Genomic DNA, 19028 nt, shown 5'->3' on the forward strand with positions numbered 1-19028 from the left:
TGTCATTGGTATTCCCAGGTCTCTGAGTCCCCACGCACTCCCATATGCCTCTGAGTGGATTCATACCGCATTCGGACCCATTGTCTTGCCTGCGCCGTTACACTACTAAAATAGTTAACAGCTATAGCTATATTAGCTACTATCTTAAAAAAAAGCATAGAATTAATATTAGTAGTAATAAAAGTTTTTTACTTAATTTTCTTTATACTCTACTTAATCCTTAGGCAGTAACAGCTGCTACAGTAGCAGGCTTAGCCTAAGTTGCTTTCTATAATCCCTAGCAAGAGAGGTTATTGCAGAGGTTATTAGTAGACTAGGTTATACTTTATAATATATTATTTATAACAGCATTTTTAGCTAAACTTTAAGGCTTTTTTACTTAGAATTAACTAGATCTTCTTGCTGCTATCTTAAGCTTAAATGTAATAATATTATTATATATAAAGTAAAAGTTAACACGCTAAAAGAAAAAGATTTAAATAATATTAAAATTAGCTAAGTTAAAAGTAGTGTTAAGTATTAATATATAGACTTTACTAAACTACTTTTTTTTCTTTAGAGTAGTAGCTTACTTTTTTAGTAAGTTTAGCAAAACTTTAGAGGGGCTATTTTAGTGTCTTAGCTTAGAAAACTAATAATAAATAATAACTAACTTCTACCTTATAGATGTTAATTATTAATAATAAGACTTACTTATTAGCTTCTATAACCTTTATAGTAACTATATAAGAGCTAACTAAGCGCAGGCTATCTTTAAAATTATCTAAAATTATAAAATTATATTAAAATTTAGTTATTTTATTACTAATAATATATTTAATAATAACAACTTTACTATTAACACTTTAGCTAAATATCTTAGAGTTAACCTTAATAAAGAGCACTATATACACTGTACAGGCTATATAATTTAATTAGTGCTAAAGGCAGTTATCTATAGTAAAGGATTATTGTAATTTAAAGCTACTCTTATAAACACAGCTCTCTAGGATTAGTTTAAGCTCTATTATAAACATAAAGTTATTAGTAAGCTATATAACTTTATTAATACTATCTTTTTATTACATAAACACTAGAAGGCCTTTATAGCTGTATAATTATCTTTAAGGGAAGAGAACAAGCTTTAGAGCTTTAGCACACTTAATTTAATATAGGACAGCAGTGTCTGCTAGCATTCTGTATATCTAATGCTTATATAGTGCCTAGAGCTTAAGGATCTAATTACTAAGTTTATCTAAAAGTAGCGCAGCATAGATAATAACACTAAAAACTCTAACATACCTAGTAACATAGCTCTTTAAAAAATTATTAGTAAAAAAAACTAAAAAAAAGTTAAACACCTTACTAAGTTTTTTAAAGTCTTTTATTAAATAATAAAATAGCTAGAGAGTAATAGTAAGTATAGTTTTTTATAAATATTTATTATTAACATATAAGTGCTATATAATAAGCTATTATAGATAAAAAAAAACTTTTTTTTAAGCTTAATAATAGTTACTTTAAAAATAGTGTTTTCTTTAGACTTAAAAAAATTAACACATATTTTTAAAAAATAGTTATTAATTTTTTTATTTTTTACTTAGTAATTACTACTATACTTAACTTATAACTTTGTATACTTTAGTTTAAGGACTACTAGCGTTATTACTAATTCTAGTACTAGAAGGCAGAGACCTTAATAAAAGTTATTTTCTAGCGTTATATTAATGCTAAAGAAGATAAGAAAGTTAATATAAATCCTCTTTAGTAAAAGCTTTTAGTAATAAGCTCTTATAACTTTTATTACTAAAAGGCTTTTATAGTTAACACTTCTCTTTTTACTAAAGCCTAGAGTTATAAAAAAGCTTAGAAAATAATAAAGTTATAGTAATACTTTAACACTTATATAGAAAACCTTTAAGATGCTAAAGTAAAAAATAGCTATTTTTTATAAGCTAGCTTTTTTACTTAGTAGCTTAAAGTAGGTTAAAAATAGTATTTTACACTATTTAAAATTACTCTTAACTTCCTTACTATACCCTCTACTAGCTGCAACTGCGAGAGAGCCTTTAGTAGAGGCTAGCGTACAGTTACAATTAATAGAGGTTCTCTCTTTAAGGCTACTATTAAGGCGCTTTAATTGCAGAAGAATTAGCTATGTTATTAAGTTATAAAAAGTAACTTAATTAAGCTTATAAACCTTATCTAAAAGCAGCTAGTTACTATACTGTAAAATGTTAACAGCAGCAAGTAAGACAAAATGTTAAAAAGTATAAGAATTTTAGTGTGTTTTAGTTTAGCAGCAAAACAGACAGCTAAGTTGCCTAGGCTGTACAAACGTAGCAGGAAAGTGAGACGTTGACGTCCGTCGATTACTACGTTTCGTTTCGTTTCGTTCGGTTGAGAGCGTTGATTTTACCCACACATCTGACACCACCAGCCGTTTCAAACATCCAGTGCCTATCAATGATGCGGCTTTGTCAACAGTATTGCATCAAAATAGCTAGCCCTTTCTGTCTTGCGAAGCGGCACGGGGTTTCTTCCGCATCGAGGCGATCTTCAAGCCGCTAAGTAGTTTTGAGCTTCAAGCGGCATCCAAAGCATCAGTCTTTGAGCTTTCCCCAATTTACCAACGCTCCGGCTTTCGAGGATACATCCCATGTTCTTTGCCTAGAAGACAGGCAAGGTAGATCAGCAGGACTGCTCCAACGGATGGATGGCGCCGAGATTGAACCCGGCGAGGAGGTCGAGCTGATTGCCATATCGTCAGGAAGTGTCAGCCGCGCGGACCTCCAGTCTGCGGTGGAGGAGAAAATCGACCGGGTTCGTAGTTATCCATACCACCACGAGTTAACGACGATCCAGTTCCAGCGGGTTCTCCCGGGCTGCAACCTCGAAAACGACGGCGAGACTGAAATGACCGGATTGCTCCATGATCATTTTGACGGCCAGAACAACACGCTTCAAGTTGATATGTTAGCTCAAGCCAACGGTTCCCTAGATGTTGAGAGCGGCGATGAGAGGATTGTGGAGAGAGATCCCTCCGTTCCTATGAAGGACGGCGAGAGTGAAGAAGACTATCAATTCTACAATGTTCTTTGGATTGAGCAAAAAGGTAATATTACGTATCAGAGAGCTGCAGGGCGCGTTCCAAAGATGGTTTGGGAGGAGAATTGCTCTGAGCCCATCAAAGTTATTCTTAAGTGATTATTCACTACGGAATTGGGGTTATGAGCCAAAGGCTGCCTATGAGGCTATGGATTCATCTCTGAGGAGGACTACAGCATCTCTAGGTACGATCGACGCTAGCGAGAAATGGAATAGCCTCTAACCAAAGAGCAGCCAATAGGTTGATACTATTCTCAGCCTTATCAGTCCAAGTTCTAGAGCAAGTGGAGGGGCAATGTGGCTCACGACTTTTGCTGGACAAAAATGATGCGTCTCTTCCCGCCCACGCTGATGCTCCTGTATGCCTGTCATTCGCTTTAAACTGCGAGGACCCTGTTCTTTCGCCCGTTCATCTGTGATCTCACCCACCCCTACCCCACTTGACCGACTTCTACTCCAGCCTGCCCCGCCTTCTCTTCTTGCACCAACAACCCCGCTGCTTAGATATCATACCCGGGTATTGAGAATGGATGTTAGGGACATGTCAGAGGCGTCTGCCGCTCCGGGCGATGACCTGAAGCTTGTCAACCGGCTTAATGAGAGCAGGAGCCCGTACGTGAGTGTCGATGTGCGCTCCCTGGCTGGATAAGCGCTAGAAGGCTGATTGAAAGCGCTGTAGGTTCGCGGACACATGAACAACCCAGTCGCATGGCAGATGTGGGGACCAGAAGCCATAACCCTTGCGAAGAAGTCGAACCGGTTGATGTTCGTGAGTATCGGCTATGCGGCGTGCCACTGTGAGTGCTCTACACCACGCGCGAGAAGGCCAAATGCGGCGAGGCTCACACGGTTTCGTCACAGGGTGTCATGTCATGGAACGCGAATCCTTCGAGAACGCCGAAGTAGCCTCCCTCCTCAATGCATCCTTCATACCCATCAAGATCGACCGCGAAGAACGCCCCGATATCGACCGCATATACATGAACTATGTCCAAGCTACGACCGGTTCTGGCGGCTGGCCCCTCAGTGTCTTCATTACGCCCAACCTTGAACCCATCTTCGGTGGCACCTACTGGCCAGGCCCAGGATCGACAATGGCCATGGGCGATCACATTGGCTTCGTTGGCATCCTACAGAAGATTAGAGACGTATGGAAAACCCAGCAGCAGAGGTGTCTGGATTCGGCCAAAGAGATAACTGCTCAATTACGGGAGTTTGCACAAGATGGGACCGTGAGTCGGGCGGGTAGCACAGAGCCCGAAGGCCTGGATCTCGAACTCTTGGATGAGGCCTATGAACACTTTGCCGCCAAGTTCGATCAGGTGTATCCAGGTTTCCCACAGGGCGCGCCGAAGTTCCCCACACCGGTGAACTTGGCCTTCTTGCTGAAGCTGGGCCAGTACCCAAGTGCAGTGTCCGATGTAATTGGTACCAAGGAATGCGAGAACGCCCGGGATATGGCTCTTTGGACGCTGCGATCTATGAATAATGGCGGCATTCACGATCAAATTGGTAATGGATTCGCGCGATATTCAGTCACGCGTGATTGGAGTTTACCACATTTTGAGAAGATGCAAGTCCAACAACTTTCGCATCCATTGTGACGCCGCTAACATGGTATAGGCTATACGATCAAGCACAACTCCTGCCTGTCTACCTCGATGCATACCTTCTAACTAAAGACGCCAATTTTCTCTCTGCCATGCACGATATTGCGACCTACCTCACCACACCTCCAATACACGCCTCAACAGGCGGTTTCTTCTCGGCCGAAGACGCCGACTCGTTATATAGACCACATGATAAAGAGAAGCGCGAGGGTGCCTTTTACGTATGGACGCTAAAAGAGTTCCAAACCGTTCTTGGAGATCGCGATGCCGATATTCTAGCGCGGTACTATAACGTCAAAGACGAGGGAAATGTGAGCCCGGAGCATGATGCACATGATGAGCTTATCAACCAGAACGTGTTGGTAATCAAGAGCGATCCTATGAATCTAGCGAGGGAGTTTGCTTTGTCAGTGGAGGAGGTGAGTAAAATTCTAGTAGAAGGACGAGCGAAACTACTGGAGCACAGGAATAAGGAGCGACCGAGACCTGCGTTGGACGACAAAATCGTGGTGTCGTGGAATGGTCTTGCTATTGGTGCACTGGCAAGGGCTGCTTCAGCGCTATACTACTCGGAGCCCGACAAATCGAAAGTATACCTTAACGCGGCAGAAAAAGCAGCGGCATTCATCAAGAAAGAACTCTTCGACAGCTCGTCGCATACAATGAAGCGCATCTACCGCGAGGGACCGGGAGACGTCCCTGGTTTCGCAGACGACTACGCCTACTTGATCGCTGGGCTCATTAACCTATACGAAGCAACCTTCAATGACTCGTATCTCCACTGGGCGGATGATCTACAGAAAACACAAATCAAATTATTTTGGGACCAAGACCACGGAGGTTTTTTCTCCACGCCCGAGAATCAAGAAGACTTGATCATGAGATTGAAAGACGGCATGGACAATGCTGAGCCAGGAACCAACGGTGTCTCAGCCCGGAATCTAGACAGGTTAGGAGCGCTAGTAGAAGATGAGGAGTATAGTAAGAAAGCACGAGATACAGCATCGGCATTTGAGGCGGAGATTATGCAGCATCCGTTTCTTTTCGCTGGGATGATGGACACTGTCGTCGTTGGTAAGCTCGGTTTGAAGCATTCCGTCATAACGGGAGAAGGCGAGAGGGTGGAGGAATGGCTCAAGCGGTATCGGGCTAAGCCATCTAGCCTCGGGGCCGTGAGCAGAATATGCGCGGGTATGGGTGAGTGGCTAAAAGAGAGAAATCAACTAGTCAAGAGTATGGATGCAAATAAGGAAGGAGTAATGATTTGCGAACAAGGCGCTTGCCGAGACGATCTCGAGATGGGCATGGCAAGTCTGGGGGAGGCGATTGAGGAGGTGAAGTGGAAGGGGAATAAGGAGTAAGAGATGTGGGGTTAAGTTAAATGTGCAAAGGTGGGGTAATGCGGAGAGTACAGATGGTGTTTATCTTATGGACGGCGTAGGGTTTAGGTGTCTGATATCCCTTCCTTCCGCCCTGAACCCTAGCTTTAGACCCCATACACAGCGTTGTAATAGGCTTTAGGCAAAGGGTATGACCTGCTAGCTAATCCATTGTTCAATACATATACTGAGCTTTCGATAGAGATTAGAACCTTAGAGAGTCCTTCGATTGAGTTGGATGGACCGAAAGACATACCTGTGATCTCGCACCTTGGGGCCTTTTGAAAGAAGAAGGCTCCGAAGTCTAGCAGTAACTTAGTTGATTCGAATGCTTCCTCTTCAACGTCTATGGGATGTGTGGAGGTGCCGTGAGTTGAGCTGTCGCCCAGGTCGGCTTGCTGCTTCTCTATCAAACCCCAGTTCGTCACACAATCTAAGATACAGGCGCAGACACATTAACACAGATGCAGCCCAGGCAACAGTTCAAGTACTTACTGACAGCAATTCCCTGCCTCGAACTTCGAAAGTGTCTCACCTATCCAGAGACTCTCTGACTGGTTTGGGGTACGTAGGTAACATACCACGGAAGCAGTCACCCAACAGTCATATACCGAGGCATTGTGGGGAAGAGAGCATGCCAGTCTCGCTCATCCGGAAATGAGGAGTCCCAAGTTTCCTAGTGTCATAGAAGGCGAGGGGAATCATTGCCCTGTTTAGACTTAGAGGTTGAACAGGATGCTTCGTTGAAAGATGTGGCAGTCTACATTTTTAGCTGTGAGGACGAGAGAACCTAGAGCGTTGATCTTAGAGACCTTAGAGGGGGGCGGACTTGATGAAAAGGGTTTTTTTCTGTCCTTCTGTGTGAAAGTGGAATACGGGGCTGAGTGCGGGTGAGGGATGCAGGATGCAGGATGCAGGATTCTATCGCTGTGGACGGCGGATAGGATTCCGGACTTCGCCATTTAGATGCTACAGGGCGGAAATGTGGCACACGTGTCGCATTCCTATTCTCTTTGCACATCCCGGGATCTGGAAGCTGTTCTGAAATTGCAATTGAAGTTAGCGCAGTTTTGTATCACGGAGGCTGAAAGCAAATGTCCAAGTAACGCGACGTGTCAGGTGGATCTGGAACGTTTGATGCAGCGGCTTTTCCCTTACAAGTCGTCGGCCTTAGGGAGAATGTCACTTTCATTACGATAGGTTAGACAACAAAGCCAAGGAGAAGGGAACTCGAAAGGGTTACCATTGACGCGGTGTCGAAGTTTTGAACGAAGTTGGGGCTGCAGGCCATGCAGGCCGGATGGAAGAGATGGATTCTGTGGACGTTTCTAGATTGGTGAAGCTTCCAGGCCCTTTGTTGGTTGAGAGTTGGAACGGTCTTAGATGTATTCCTCAAAGTGATTTAGACTACTGTTGCAGGTTGTACAGGACTGGGAGAGCGGGAAAGCCACTTGCGTCGTTAAGCTTGACCAGTAAACCTACTAATCAAGTAGTAAGAGTGGCAACTTAGCGGTCTGTTTGAAGCTGCGGTTTGAGGAAACGGAAAAGTTACGCCTGTTGTCTCGTATATCGGCGCGCGAGACTCAACAGCGTAGCGTCCAGTTTAGCATGAAAGAACTCCCAACGTATGATCGGGTTCAGCCACAGACGTTGTGTAGTATATGGACCCCTCAGGGCGGAGGTTGCGGCATCAATGGTGGCAATTGTCTCAACGCCAGTCTGTAGTACGGATTAGCAACTTGCTTGCCTCTCGTAATAGAATGACTTACCGGTCCAAACACTTTGATGCTTCTAGGCTTTTGGACGACAATACTACCAATAATTCTACCAGTTAAGAAAGGCGAACCGGGGAAACATGATAATGGAACCATGGATAATTGATTGTCGAGACCCGGATTTTTAGAGTCTGCTTCGCTAGCCGCCAGTCAGCTTTAGCCGCCGGAGATATCATGTCGCAAGTATCCATAGCCTACCGCCCTATCGATAGGCTTCGAGACGTGAGCTGCTGTGCTTGTCCACCAAGAATCTTCATTATTGTTAGGTGGTCAAGCCGTCGTTATGGTTTCCACATTAGAGAGACCGGCGAGTTGGGTACGAGGATGTCTCCCCTGCAAAATATAGAATCGGTAGCCTATGACACGCGTCCACATCATTGACAGTCATGAGTGAGAGCAGTACCTTCATCTTTAGGTAGCAAAGGTCTACTCAATGAAACGAAGGTTTGTCAGCAAATTTCCTGTCCACCCCGCAAATTCGCCTCATGCTCCAACGGCTTGCCCAATATAACATTCAACAGCGCGGAGTAGCGTTAAGCCTCGAAACCACTTAACCTCAACATCGAGATCCAGACTCGTGGAGATGGGAGCAGTGAAAGGAAAGAGAATTGTTGCTTCAGGAGATGCAATGGCTCTTTGGAAAGCACTAGTCAATGAAGGGATTTCCTTTCGACCCCCTTGTTAAGTAGTGAGCAAAGGAGCCAGCTCGGTAATAATTCCAAAACCCACGGCACAGCAGGAGAGTCCTGGGCAGCATTGGTATGAGATAGCTTGCTATGAAAGGAAATACACAAATTGGATGAGAATTCGCGGGGCCAAGGTCTATTGCCGCGAGCAGAGTTAACCAGGAAGAATTTCAAATTTCAAGATAGGTTGACGGTTCAGACGCTGCTGTTGATGTCATCTTCGGCGTCCCAGGAGCAGACGCTGACGGGGTGGCGCTGCCAAAGACAAACTGTACCTAATGCCCAGGCAGCGCTTGAGGATTCCGACTGGGGGGCAACGGTACAACTGGCAAAGCAATGCAGCCCGCTGCTGGTTAAGATGAGGGCGAGGCGCCGGAGGGAAATGCATCCCCAGCTGGTGGCAGATGACGATGTCTTGGCCATCTGGCTGGCCAGGCCGAAGGGAGAGGGGCGCCATGTCCGAGATGAAGGGGAAGGATGGCTGGTTGCCGTTTCCGCTTTTGGGGCCATGCCCCTGCCAAGCTTTGAGCACCCCGCCAACGACCAGCAAAAACCCCAGCGCCCTCCCCAGCGCCGATCTCCCACGCTGGCCGTTTCCCGCCAATCAGTGCCCCAAGCCTGCGCCAGAGCTCAATCTGAAGCAAACCATCGACGCCCCGCCCCTGCAAACTTCTGCTCCCTCATCAAACCGCAAGACTCCGTCGAGTCCTTCACGAGACTCATCAAACCCTACCCTCACCAGCCAATCTTCCCCCCAGGCCACGGCTTGCAGCTGACGAGTGACCACAGGCACGCAGTGAGACTCTTTCTCACGGCCAGATTTTAGAAATTTGTGCAGCGAGTGGCTAGCGCTCACTCAGACTACAAACATGGTTTGAATAAGGGAGAGCCGCGCCATCTCCTTAGGAATGCAAAGCAAAGAATACTCCCCTTTGTCTTCGTCTTCTGCCTCGTTGTTGTTAATTGCCCCAGCGCGAATGCGAATGCGCCTATCAATTTCAGCAAGATTTGGCCGTCAGCTGTGGCACCCTGCGCCCATGGGAGCACACTGAGAAATTGTTGCTTCAAGCCGTGCCTGTGCGTCCAAAATGAGGTTGTGTTTCAAGTCCGGGCGCCTTCTCGCTTAATCTGCGTTTGTCCAACTCATAAAACCGCCTGGCCGGCCTGCCCATCTGCTCCATCACTCTCTTCGATCACCCACATTCCTTTGTTGATCTGTGATCCCTCCCTGTGCAGCCTTTGTCTGAATAGGACCACGTTCTTTATTTTCTTTCAGCAACTCACACACTCTTTTGTTCCAGAAGTACGCCTTAGTCGTACACTGACTCCCTGCAGCCTCCGTTCAACACTCCTCGTAAGCCATCCCTCGTCTACTCTTTCGTTCCTGGTCCTGTATAAAGTTCTTGGTTGCTCGTCCAGACCTGTGATCATTGTGTTAACTTTCTTGAACCACAGCAGAATCATTCACACCCTGATATCGAGAAAGATCTGAGATCCTTAACTGCCATATCAACTCAAGTCACGGCTCTTCCACACTTCAAAATGCGCTCAACTCTTCTCCTCACTTCGGCTTTGGCCATTGGTGCTCTTGCTGGCCCTCTCCAAAAGCGATACATCGTCACAGAGGTCGATCTTGAAATCAAGACCGTAACCGTATACGTGACCCCTGGCCAGGCCGAGCCTACCGTAGCTGCCGTTCCAACCACCTTTGGTGGACGTCACCGCCACTCTTACCACTCCAAGCCGGCCTCAAGCGCTCCTGTGCCAGTCCCATCGTCTAAGGCAGCCCCTGAGCCATCAGTCGTATACACTCCACAACCTTCTTCCGCACCTGCGCCGACCCCTACCCCAACTCCTTCGCCAGTTCAATCCAGCAAGGCCCCTGTCGCTTCTGTTGCTAACGACGGCACCCATAAGAGTGGAGAAATCCAAGCTACCTTCACTTCTGGCCCAGACTATCAGGCTATGGTCCTCTTCCACCACAACGCCGCCCGCGCCAACCACGGTGCCGGTCCGTTGGTATGGGACGATGATGTCGCAGCCACAGCCAATCTTGCTGCTATTAATTGCACATTCGAGCACTATATCCCAGAAGGTTCAGGCCAAGGCCAGAATATATTCGCCATGTCTGGTGACAGCTTCAACGTTTCGGCCGCTATCACCGAGAGCTGGTACAAGGGAGAGTTTGCCGCTATGCAGGGACATTACGGTCAGACCTCACTTCCCATGGACGTCTTCGAAACAGTAGGGCATCTTACTCAGATGGTCTGGAAGGAAACGACCAAGGTCGGCTGTGTTTCACAAAACTGCGCCGGGAAGATGAGGTTGGGTAAGGAAAGCAACTATGCATCGACCACCATGGATAAGTTCACGGTGTGCAACTATGCCAGCCCTGGCAATGTTGACGGTCAGTACGCCTCCAACGTCGGATCTCCCATCTCCACTTCCAACTTGGGCAGTTGGTTGGACTAAACATCTCGTCATTTTCTGGGGCGGATCGATTGACACTCTCCTCGGGCCAAAATGCATTGTTGTTGAGCGTCTTTTCATGAGCATGTCGGGCTGCAGGTCAACGGGACATTTGCTTGCATGACTGGGGATCCATTTCACAAAATTTTTGTCTGTGGCTGCCTCTGTTGGCTTAACCTGCCGTGTCAGTTCAACAGAAGCTTCATTTCGATGTATATACTTACTATGATGGCCCTCAAAGCCCGCTTTGGGGGTTCACTTCTTGCACACATGCAAGTCAAGCTTAAACCAATGTGTAACAGACATCTCTTGTGCGAAAGTATGAAAATGCACGTGTAAAAAATGGTTTGTAGAATTCATGACGGACAGGAATTTAAGTCGGTGTGTATTCAGACCGTTCGCTCGTTCAATGAGTCGTAAAGCCATGGAACTTTTCTGCGCGAGGAAAGTTGACAAATCACTGGAACAATGCCTTTGATAGTATTGGCTCTCTTTTGTCCGTCCGTCAAACTTTTGGAACTTGAAACACTTCATGCATCATGAGCCGATCAACCGCATCTCAATTGAGCCCTTTCTCACTCAGCCATCAACTCATAACTGCAATATCGAGTGAAATTGTGGATGGTGCTACTTCTACCACGCCTTCTCACTCAATGTATAACATGATCAAGATAGTGTCGATCTACTAAACATCTTGCTGGAGCCAGGAAGGGCACTAATAACGCACAGTATTATTTGTCCCTCAATTGAGCCAACAGCAAGCCCTAGGTCCGCGGCTCATAGAGGCCGACCCTGAGATGCTGCTACAATCCTGCCCTAACCGCAGTCGCTCTATGGTGAACTAGCAGTCATGAAAGCAAGCGCTCTTCAGAAATAGTTAGTAGATGAGGTGGTTCGTACACAGTCGCGCCGAACTATTGATACCTGCAGCCGCCGGCCCCAATCCCATATGTGCTGGGAAATATACATACAATTCTGCTGCTGTGCCGCAGCCGCCGGACAATTTAATAACGCATATTTACGCCCCAACTTTTGGTGATAAATGTTGGTTTTGTTTCCTGGCTTCATACTTTTCATTCTCTCAATATTGCTTGACGTGTCTGGGTAGTATTTCTTTAGCGCATCTCTAGTCGCCAGCCATGAATGTCTCTCCCCTCATCAGCCCTCCAGCGGGCGGAACGCACAACACGCTTGGAAATGGACACCTCAATCGAAGTCTACCCCACTCGCCAACAAATATCGAGCCCCTTTCAGCTTCTGAAGAAGGGCCAGGAGGAACGGCGTTGGGAAAGCACCCGAGTATACCAATATGGCCAGGCGGGCCTCAGCCTCTCCATCGTGGAAGTTGGCTTGCCGTGTTGAGTTGTATGGGGGATGTCATTGTTATAATGACATCAACAATGTTCTTGGTACACGGGTCCCTGGTGATCTATTTTGAAGGGGTGCCTGTATCTGAGGTCCCACATCTCTCCATCATGCAGGATGCATCTCGTTATGTACGAGACGCTGATCCCCTTTTACAAATATGCACACCAACGCTAAGTTCCACAGGGCCCTACCGTATTTCCCATTCTCTTCGCCGCCATTGTTGGTCAGGCCATGCACGCAATTGCGCACTGGAGGCTCGAGAATGGAGAGCGCATGAAGGTGTTGGACCAGCTCTTGGGTAGCACTGGGCTGTTCTCGACGATCGTTACCCAACTCAAATTCCGAAACATGGGCATCGCTGGTTTGGCACTTATATGTCTCTGGGTCCTTTCCCCTATCGGCGGTCAAGCTTCACTACGTGTGCTCGATTACGGTACCCGTGTCGATTCTCGGTGGCGAACTTTGTACGCCATGGATTGGAATTCAACGATGCATACGGCAGATCGAATTCCTCTCTCATCGATCGCAGGCGATTCCTCAGAAGCGATATTCATAGGCCAATCGATCTTCTCAGCCGCATTAGCGAGTCCAATAGACGTCAAAAGGTCCACAATGGATTTATGGGGAAATGTCAAGATTCCGATGGTTGAAAAACTTACAAACTCGGTGCTTTATAGCGATGGGTGGCGCGAGGTGCCAAGGACCAACGTCACTTACGCTGCATTGGTCGGTATACCCCTTTCGAGAGTATCGTCTGAGACCAACACAACGTTTACCTTGGAAACTTCATACTGGACGCTGGTCTGTCCAGTCCTGGGGGACTATAAATATGGAGTCCCAGGGCTGGGTAAGAAAGGTGAAATGCTCCCTGGCTGGGCTGCGTTTCAAACAACTCAGTGGGGACTGTCTACTCTCAATACCCAGCGACAGGTGAGAGAATCCGATTCAAATCTCACGTCTCGTATATTTTATTACACCAGCGTGGATCAATGGAACTCCTCTACGAATGCGGAATGTCATATGAATACCACTTATGTGGAGGTAGAAGTTTCATGTCAACGCCAGGACTGCTCAGTAACCCGAATCCGACCCTCTACAAAGCCCCACCCATCACCGGCCTATGCTTTAGGATTAGATCCTGGGAATGTCCTCGATTTTACCCGCAGCCTCTTCAGCTCTGTTGCCGGGAACATGAATAGGCCTACAGCCATCCAGCGCTACTTTCGACACCCGGATGCCCCTTTCAACAACACTGAAGAGGACCTGGCATTACGCAATCTAACGAAGACGGAGTTTGCGACTTCGCTCGTTCAGCTCATGAACACCTATTGGTTAGCTGGATGTGGGCTTGCGCAGGTGGAGGTAGGTGTCCCAACACGCATTGCACCGGAATTTCTGCCGCCAAGGAATGCTTCACTTCTCAGACGATATTATACACCTGTGAATGCTACTGAGACTCTGGCGACCGAAGTGGTCCGGTGCTCGAAGCCTTGGCTTGCCGCACTGTTCATCGCCACTGGAGCCATGTTCCTGGCTGGAGCGTTTGGTCTCGTCCTGGAATTTACCCGTAAAGCGCCTGACTTCGCACTGAACATATCCTCTTTGACCCGTGACAATCCATACATACACCTCCCGCCCGGTGGAAGTACGCTGGACTCGATCGACCGCAGTCGGCTGCTGCAAAATCTTCGGATCCGCCTTGGGGATATAAAGCCAGATGATCCCGTGGGATACATTGCTATTGCGAGTTGTGAAGGGCAGGGAAAGGTCTTGAGGCTGAAGGGGCTAGAGAGAACAAGGACATTCTCGTGATTTGATACCCTGGTTAGGATATTGCATTAGTAAATTCCTGGAGTTATGTAGCATTTTTCGGCCGGACTGAGTAGCCTGCAGCTGTACTACACAGTGTTACCTTAAAACATGGAACATGAAGTTAGTCTATTAACCCACTCACCAAAAATTAGGAGGAGTGTTAAAAGAATGTGCCTCTCTGTCCCAAATTAACCCACTATTTTATTCCATGCTGGGTGATCAGATACAAGGGTAGGGCTCAACGGAGAATTAGAGTAATGTAGAAAACGACGAAGGCACAGTACTGGATGTTACAACAGCGTGTAATCAGCATACGATCTCCGCATTTCTCGAGATTGTAGAAGGTGCATGAGCAAGCTAAATTTACCCTATTTATGCTCTATAGCAAGCTCTAACACGCTTTCCATATTGTCGAGGGGTTATTAAGAGAATAACGACATCTATATCGAAAACAACAAATATTGGATTGGAGGGTCATGGCTTCACTAGCAAGATGGAAGGTAACAGCGCCCACACATTGCTGCCCTTGAGTTAAGAGGAGAGCATAACGCTTCCAGAGGAAGATATCGACATGGCGGAGTGACAGTGAAACTCCAAATTCCATAGTTGCTTTTTCTGGGCCATGGGTGGTTCGTGCGCAAGACCATTACGAGAGCGGGAAAGTGGTACACGTGCGCATTGATTGGTTGACGGATCCTATCACCAGCCTCCGATCTCTTCACGCAGCATTGCACCCGCCCTCTCCTCATATCCCAGTAGATTTCGATATCTCAATGCATTGCTATCCCAACCTCACAGAGTCTTTCTTTAACTACAGTCTATCATGCGCTTTGGCAGCAACCTCCGCAAAAGCATCTACCCACCATGGAAGAACAACTACGTCGATTACGATAAGCTCAAGAAGCTGCTGAAGGAGAGCGATGGGTCACCCGTGGATGAGGACTATGACGCCTGGACGGCCGATGATGAGAGTGCATTTGTCGACGAGCTGGTCAATGTTCAATTGGAAAAGGTTCACAAGTTCCAGACCGAAACCTCCCAAAAGCTACGCGATCGGACGACAGCCTGCGAAAAAAAGCTCGAGCCATTGGCCGTCGGTCTGAAGCCAGAGAAGGCACATGAAGGAGAAGCTTCAAACTCCCAAGAAGAAGCCCCGTCGAAAGCGGAGATCAAGCCGGGAGAGAAGGAGAAGCTCTTGAAGGAGGTGCTGAGGGAGCTGGACCACATCACGAAGGAGATCAACGAGCTGGAAAGGTACAGCAGGATCAATTATACAGCCTTTTTCAAAGCTACGAAGAAGCATGACCGGAAGCGAGGCGATGCCTACAGACTTCGTCCTTTCCTTGAAACGCGGCTCACGGCCCTGCCACTCAACAAGGAGGACTACTCCCCACTACTATACCGGCTGTCTGCTATGTACTCATTCGTGCGGCAAAGCTTGGATGGGAAATCTCAGGAAGCATTGTCGTTTTCGGAGAGCCTGACGGGCGGGGAAAGCTTCAACTCATACAAATGTACTGAAACCCTCTTCGCTCAATGCCTATGTTAACCGACAGCAGTCTGGGTCCACCCCGAGAACCTCCTCGAAGTCAAGACCATCATTCTCCGCCGCCTTCCTGTCCTCGTATACAATCCCCAAACCTCTAAGATCGCCGAAGGCTCTCAGCGCGATCCTACAATTACATCCATATACTTCGACAACCCAAAGTTCCCTCTCTACACAGCCAAGGTCAATCATGCGCCGGATGCAGTCTCGCTACGCCTTCGTTGGTACGGGCAGCTCGCAGACAAGCAGGAGATACTATTCGAGAAAAAGGTGATCAAGGACGGGGACGCCAGCGAAGAGGAGCGGTTCCCGATCAAGGAGAAATACGTGCTGCCATTCATGAAAGGAGAATACAAAATGGAGAAGAGTGTTCAGAAGCTGCAAAATCGAGCCGGTGGAGATCATCATGAAGTGGGTGATTTTCAAAAAGCTGTCGATGACATCCAATCTTTCATTGAGGACAGGGAACTGCAGCCTGTCCTTAGAGCCAACTACACTCGCACCGCCTTCCAAATACCTGGAGATGATCGGATCAGGATATCGCTCGATACGAACCTTGCATTAATTCGTGAAGATGCGCTTGACCTAGACAGACCCTGCCGAGACCCAGAAGATTGGCATAGGAAAGACATCGATGATGTTCAGATGGAATATCCTTTCAAGGGAATACGAAAGGGAGAGATTAACAGGTTTCCTTTTGCACTTCTAGAGATCAAAATAAAGGGTATGAAGAAGTACGAGTGGATAGACGATCTTACGAACTCTCATCTTGTCAAAGATGCTCCACGCTTCTCAAAATTCGTTCACGGAGTCGCCATGCTCTTCGAAGATAATGTCAACAGCTTCCCATTCTGGCTGAGCGAAGTCGATACTGATATCAGGCAAGAACCCCATAAGGCCTTCGAGGAAGAGCAGGAAAAGAAAGCAAAGGCTGCAGAGGATGAATTTGCAGTCGGCAGTCTTTTTGGCGCTCGAGCAAGCCCCAGTTACCGCCCTTCTGTAGCATCTCCTGTTGGGTCACCTGCTGGAAAGTCCGTGACCAAAAGTAGCACTCCCGCAAGACCGTCACCACAGCTTGGTTCCACTGTAGGGAGCAAAGAGAATGGCAACGAGGAAGCCGATTCAGATGAGGACGGGGCACAAGCGACCATCTGGAAAGATTCGACGTTTTCCAAATCAACCGGTCTCCGCTCATTGTTCCCTTCGTTTTCATCATCGAAGTACGCGCGCGCACATCAACAACGCAAAGTCAAACTGCCCCCAGGGATTCATGACCCAGGAGTCTGGATCAAAGATCAAGGGCCCGTGCGCGTCGAAGCAAAAGTATGGCTTGCGAATCAACGTACTTTCATCAAATGGCAGCATGTCAGCGTCCTCCTAGCATCGCTGTCACTTGGTCTCTACAACGCGGCCGGTGAAACGAATAGCGTTGCAAGAACCCTCGCTATTGTTTACACACTCGTTGCAGCCTTTACATTGATCTGGGGTTGGGGCATGTACATGTACCGCAACAAGCTTATTCGTGAGAGGAGCCCGAAGGATTTCGATAATCAGTTCGGTCCCATTGTGGTTTGTCTGGGGTTGATTGTAGCGCTGTGCTTAAATTTTGGCTTCAAGGTACGTAAACTCTACGGACACCGTGAAAGTCATTTGAGATTATTGTGCTTGTTGCTGATGGAACCCTATAGTACCGAGCCATCCTTAACGACCGAGTGGACAGGAATCACCCAGCGAATTCGACATTCATTGACGAACGGATTGAATTGCTGTGATGGGGGTCCGGAGGTAACGGGGCACGAGGGTGTGGGTCAGGAGAAGTTGCACGACGAGTACAACCACTGTTTCACGGCAATTTTTGGGCGTGCGAGGTTGGATATATGCACAGGCTGCGGACTTTGGACTGTGCATTCGTCTGAATATGTTTAGTGTGTCCTTCGTTGTATTTAATTGTCTGGATATGGAGCGGTGCATCAATATACTATGAGTGGCAAGTACTAATACAAATTGAGATTGCAGGGAACATTTTTCTGGTTAGAATCTTCACGAGACGCAATGTTTGGAGTTTCTAGGTCTTGGAGAGTAGCTATTTTGAGGGTGGGTGTCACGTTCCAGCTGTGGGTTCTATGGGCATTTGAGCTATAGTTCCGCACTCGGTACAATTGCAGACTCTTGCAAGATTAGACAAGATGACTCGGGCGTGCAATTTGTGGGATCTTGGCGCAGGTCCCTACATGTGCGAGAACCTGGGATATTGGGTTGCGCCTTGGATATCCTAGCTACAAAGTGCCCTTGAGGCATGAGGCCTGTTGCCTTGAGGGAGTTGGAGTGACGTTAAAGGCGGAGATGTCCTTATCATAAAGTGTAGAGCGTGTGCTAATCCTTGAGGATGAGGCTGTATTCGCCAGAGGGCATATTTATTCTGGATTGACTGGTAAATATTTTGAGACTCGAATTCGAAGAGTTGGAGTGGGAAGGTGCTAAATTTTTTTGGAGTCTCAGGTGACCACGAAATCAAGACATGTTCCTTAAGGAAGAGGCGAAGCAGCTTGGCAAAGGCGCAGCTCTAGGAAAACAATGCGTGGGAGGAATTAACCGTCCAGTAATCGGATGCTTAGAATATGATAGCCACATTATAACCTGGGAACCTCACTAGTATCGACATGAGCAAAGCCGCGTGCGGACGCGCAACTGTCTCAAGCCCAGTGACCATAGCGAACAACCCACTGGCGACAGGAGTGGGCCTTGTGCCAGCAGATTTGTGATGGTTCATGAGCTTGGTATCGAAAGACAGCAACTCCAACCGTTGAGTCGCAGAAGCCTGGGAACTGGCCATCGGCAGGACAGAATCTTATGAAGGTACATGTGGTTGACGAGCAAAGATGCTCTGAAGTTGCAGCAGCTGACTAAAACCATGCCGCTTCCGCGGAACAAGGTCGGATCACCCTCGGAATGATTTTCGTTGTGCTTTTCGTCGCGTTGTTAGTCAACAAGGAGAATGCAGCGTTGTTCTTGTGCCCCACTACTCATGATGTATCATGCGGTAGGTCACTGACACTCACAGGATATGCAGCTAGCAGTGGTCACAGCGTGACCGTCCTGGGGACCCGACGGCCGCTTAAAAGTCTCTCGAAAGATCATCCTTACGCCGTCATAACTTGATTGATGCGGTAAACATCGTCCTCGGAAAAGCAAGCTAGCAACAGATTGCAGGATGGAAACTGTGATCCCAATTTATGGATCGTAATGGATGCCAGCGGGTGTAAAACATCGCAATCAAAATGGAGGTCTCGAATGCC

At 47.3% G+C, this 19028-nt stretch overlaps 5 protein-coding genes across 5 annotated transcripts; all 5 read left to right on the forward strand.

Annotated features, from left to right (window-relative positions):
- On the forward strand, positions 1-267 carry BDR25DRAFT_107228 (uncharacterized protein). The gene has a single exon (XM_033683518.1). The coding sequence runs from the start codon at positions 45-47 to the stop codon at positions 222-224; it is 180 nt and encodes a 59-aa protein (XP_033540461.1). The 5' UTR covers positions 1-44; the 3' UTR covers positions 225-267.
- Positions 268-3429: 3162 nt separating this feature from the next.
- Positions 3430-6227, forward strand: BDR25DRAFT_307650 (uncharacterized protein). Its single transcript, XM_033690875.1, has 4 exons — positions 3430-3703; positions 3767-3884; positions 3949-4660; positions 4711-6227. The coding sequence occupies exons 1-4, from the start codon at positions 3614-3616 to the stop codon at positions 6056-6058; spliced, it is 2268 nt and encodes a 755-aa protein (XP_033540462.1). The 5' UTR covers positions 3430-3613; the 3' UTR covers positions 6059-6227.
- Positions 6228-9704: 3477 nt separating this feature from the next.
- Positions 9705-11311, forward strand: BDR25DRAFT_297714 (PR-1-like protein). Its single transcript, XM_033689020.1, has 2 exons — positions 9705-9891; positions 9996-11311. Exon 2 carries the CDS (start codon positions 10080-10082, stop codon positions 11007-11009), a length of 930 nt encoding a protein of 309 aa, XP_033540463.1. The 5' UTR covers positions 9705-9891; positions 9996-10079; the 3' UTR covers positions 11010-11311.
- A 766-nt stretch (positions 11312-12077) lies between these two features.
- Positions 12078-14186, forward strand: BDR25DRAFT_347112 (uncharacterized protein; the record flags this gene model as incomplete). Its single annotated transcript, XM_033694231.1, has 2 exons — positions 12078-12502; positions 12558-14186. Exons 1-2 carry the CDS (start codon positions 12146-12148, stop codon positions 14184-14186), a joined length of 1986 nt encoding a protein of 661 aa, XP_033540464.1. The 5' UTR covers positions 12078-12145.
- A 733-nt stretch (positions 14187-14919) lies between these two features.
- On the forward strand, positions 14920-17762 carry BDR25DRAFT_337759 (SPX-domain-containing protein). The gene is made up of 3 exons (XM_033693221.1): positions 14920-15700; positions 15746-17349; positions 17421-17762. The coding sequence occupies exons 1-3, from the start codon at positions 15010-15012 to the stop codon at positions 17502-17504; spliced, it is 2379 nt and encodes a 792-aa protein (XP_033540465.1). The 5' UTR covers positions 14920-15009; the 3' UTR covers positions 17505-17762.
- The last annotated feature ends 1266 nt before the right edge of the window (positions 17763-19028 follow it).

The sequence above is a fragment of the Lindgomyces ingoldianus genome, assembly GCF_010093535.1.
Source record: "Lindgomyces ingoldianus strain ATCC 200398 unplaced genomic scaffold BDR25scaffold_57, whole genome shotgun sequence".
Classification (NCBI taxonomy): domain Eukaryota; kingdom Fungi; phylum Ascomycota; class Dothideomycetes; order Pleosporales; family Lindgomycetaceae; genus Lindgomyces; species Lindgomyces ingoldianus.

Excerpts from the sequence above, each read along its gene's own strand:
- BDR25DRAFT_307650 (XM_033690875.1), top strand. The coding sequence starts at position 3,614 with ATGGATGTTAGGGACATGTCAGAGGCGTCTGCCGCTCCGGGCGATGAC. Across the intron at positions 3,885-3,948 it reads CGGCTATGCGGCGTGCCACT|GGTGTCATGTCATGGAACGC; the intron begins GTGAGTGCTCTA and ends GTTTCGTCACAG. Across the intron at positions 4,661-4,710 it reads TTACCACATTTTGAGAAGAT|GCTATACGATCAAGCACAAC; the intron begins GCAAGTCCAACA and ends AACATGGTATAG.
- BDR25DRAFT_297714 (XM_033689020.1), top strand. The coding sequence starts at position 10,080 with ATGCGCTCAACTCTTCTCCTCACTTCGGCTTTGGCCATTGGTGCTCTT.
- BDR25DRAFT_337759 (XM_033693221.1), top strand. The coding sequence starts at position 15,010 with ATGCGCTTTGGCAGCAACCTCCGCAAAAGCATCTACCCACCATGGAAG. Across the intron at positions 15,701-15,745 it reads AAGCTTCAACTCATACAAAT|TCTGGGTCCACCCCGAGAAC; the intron begins GTACTGAAACCC and ends AACCGACAGCAG. Across the intron at positions 17,350-17,420 it reads GCTTAAATTTTGGCTTCAAG|TACCGAGCCATCCTTAACGA; the intron begins GTACGTAAACTC and ends GGAACCCTATAG.
- BDR25DRAFT_107228 (XM_033683518.1), top strand. The coding sequence starts at position 45 with ATGCCTCTGAGTGGATTCATACCGCATTCGGACCCATTGTCTTGCCTG.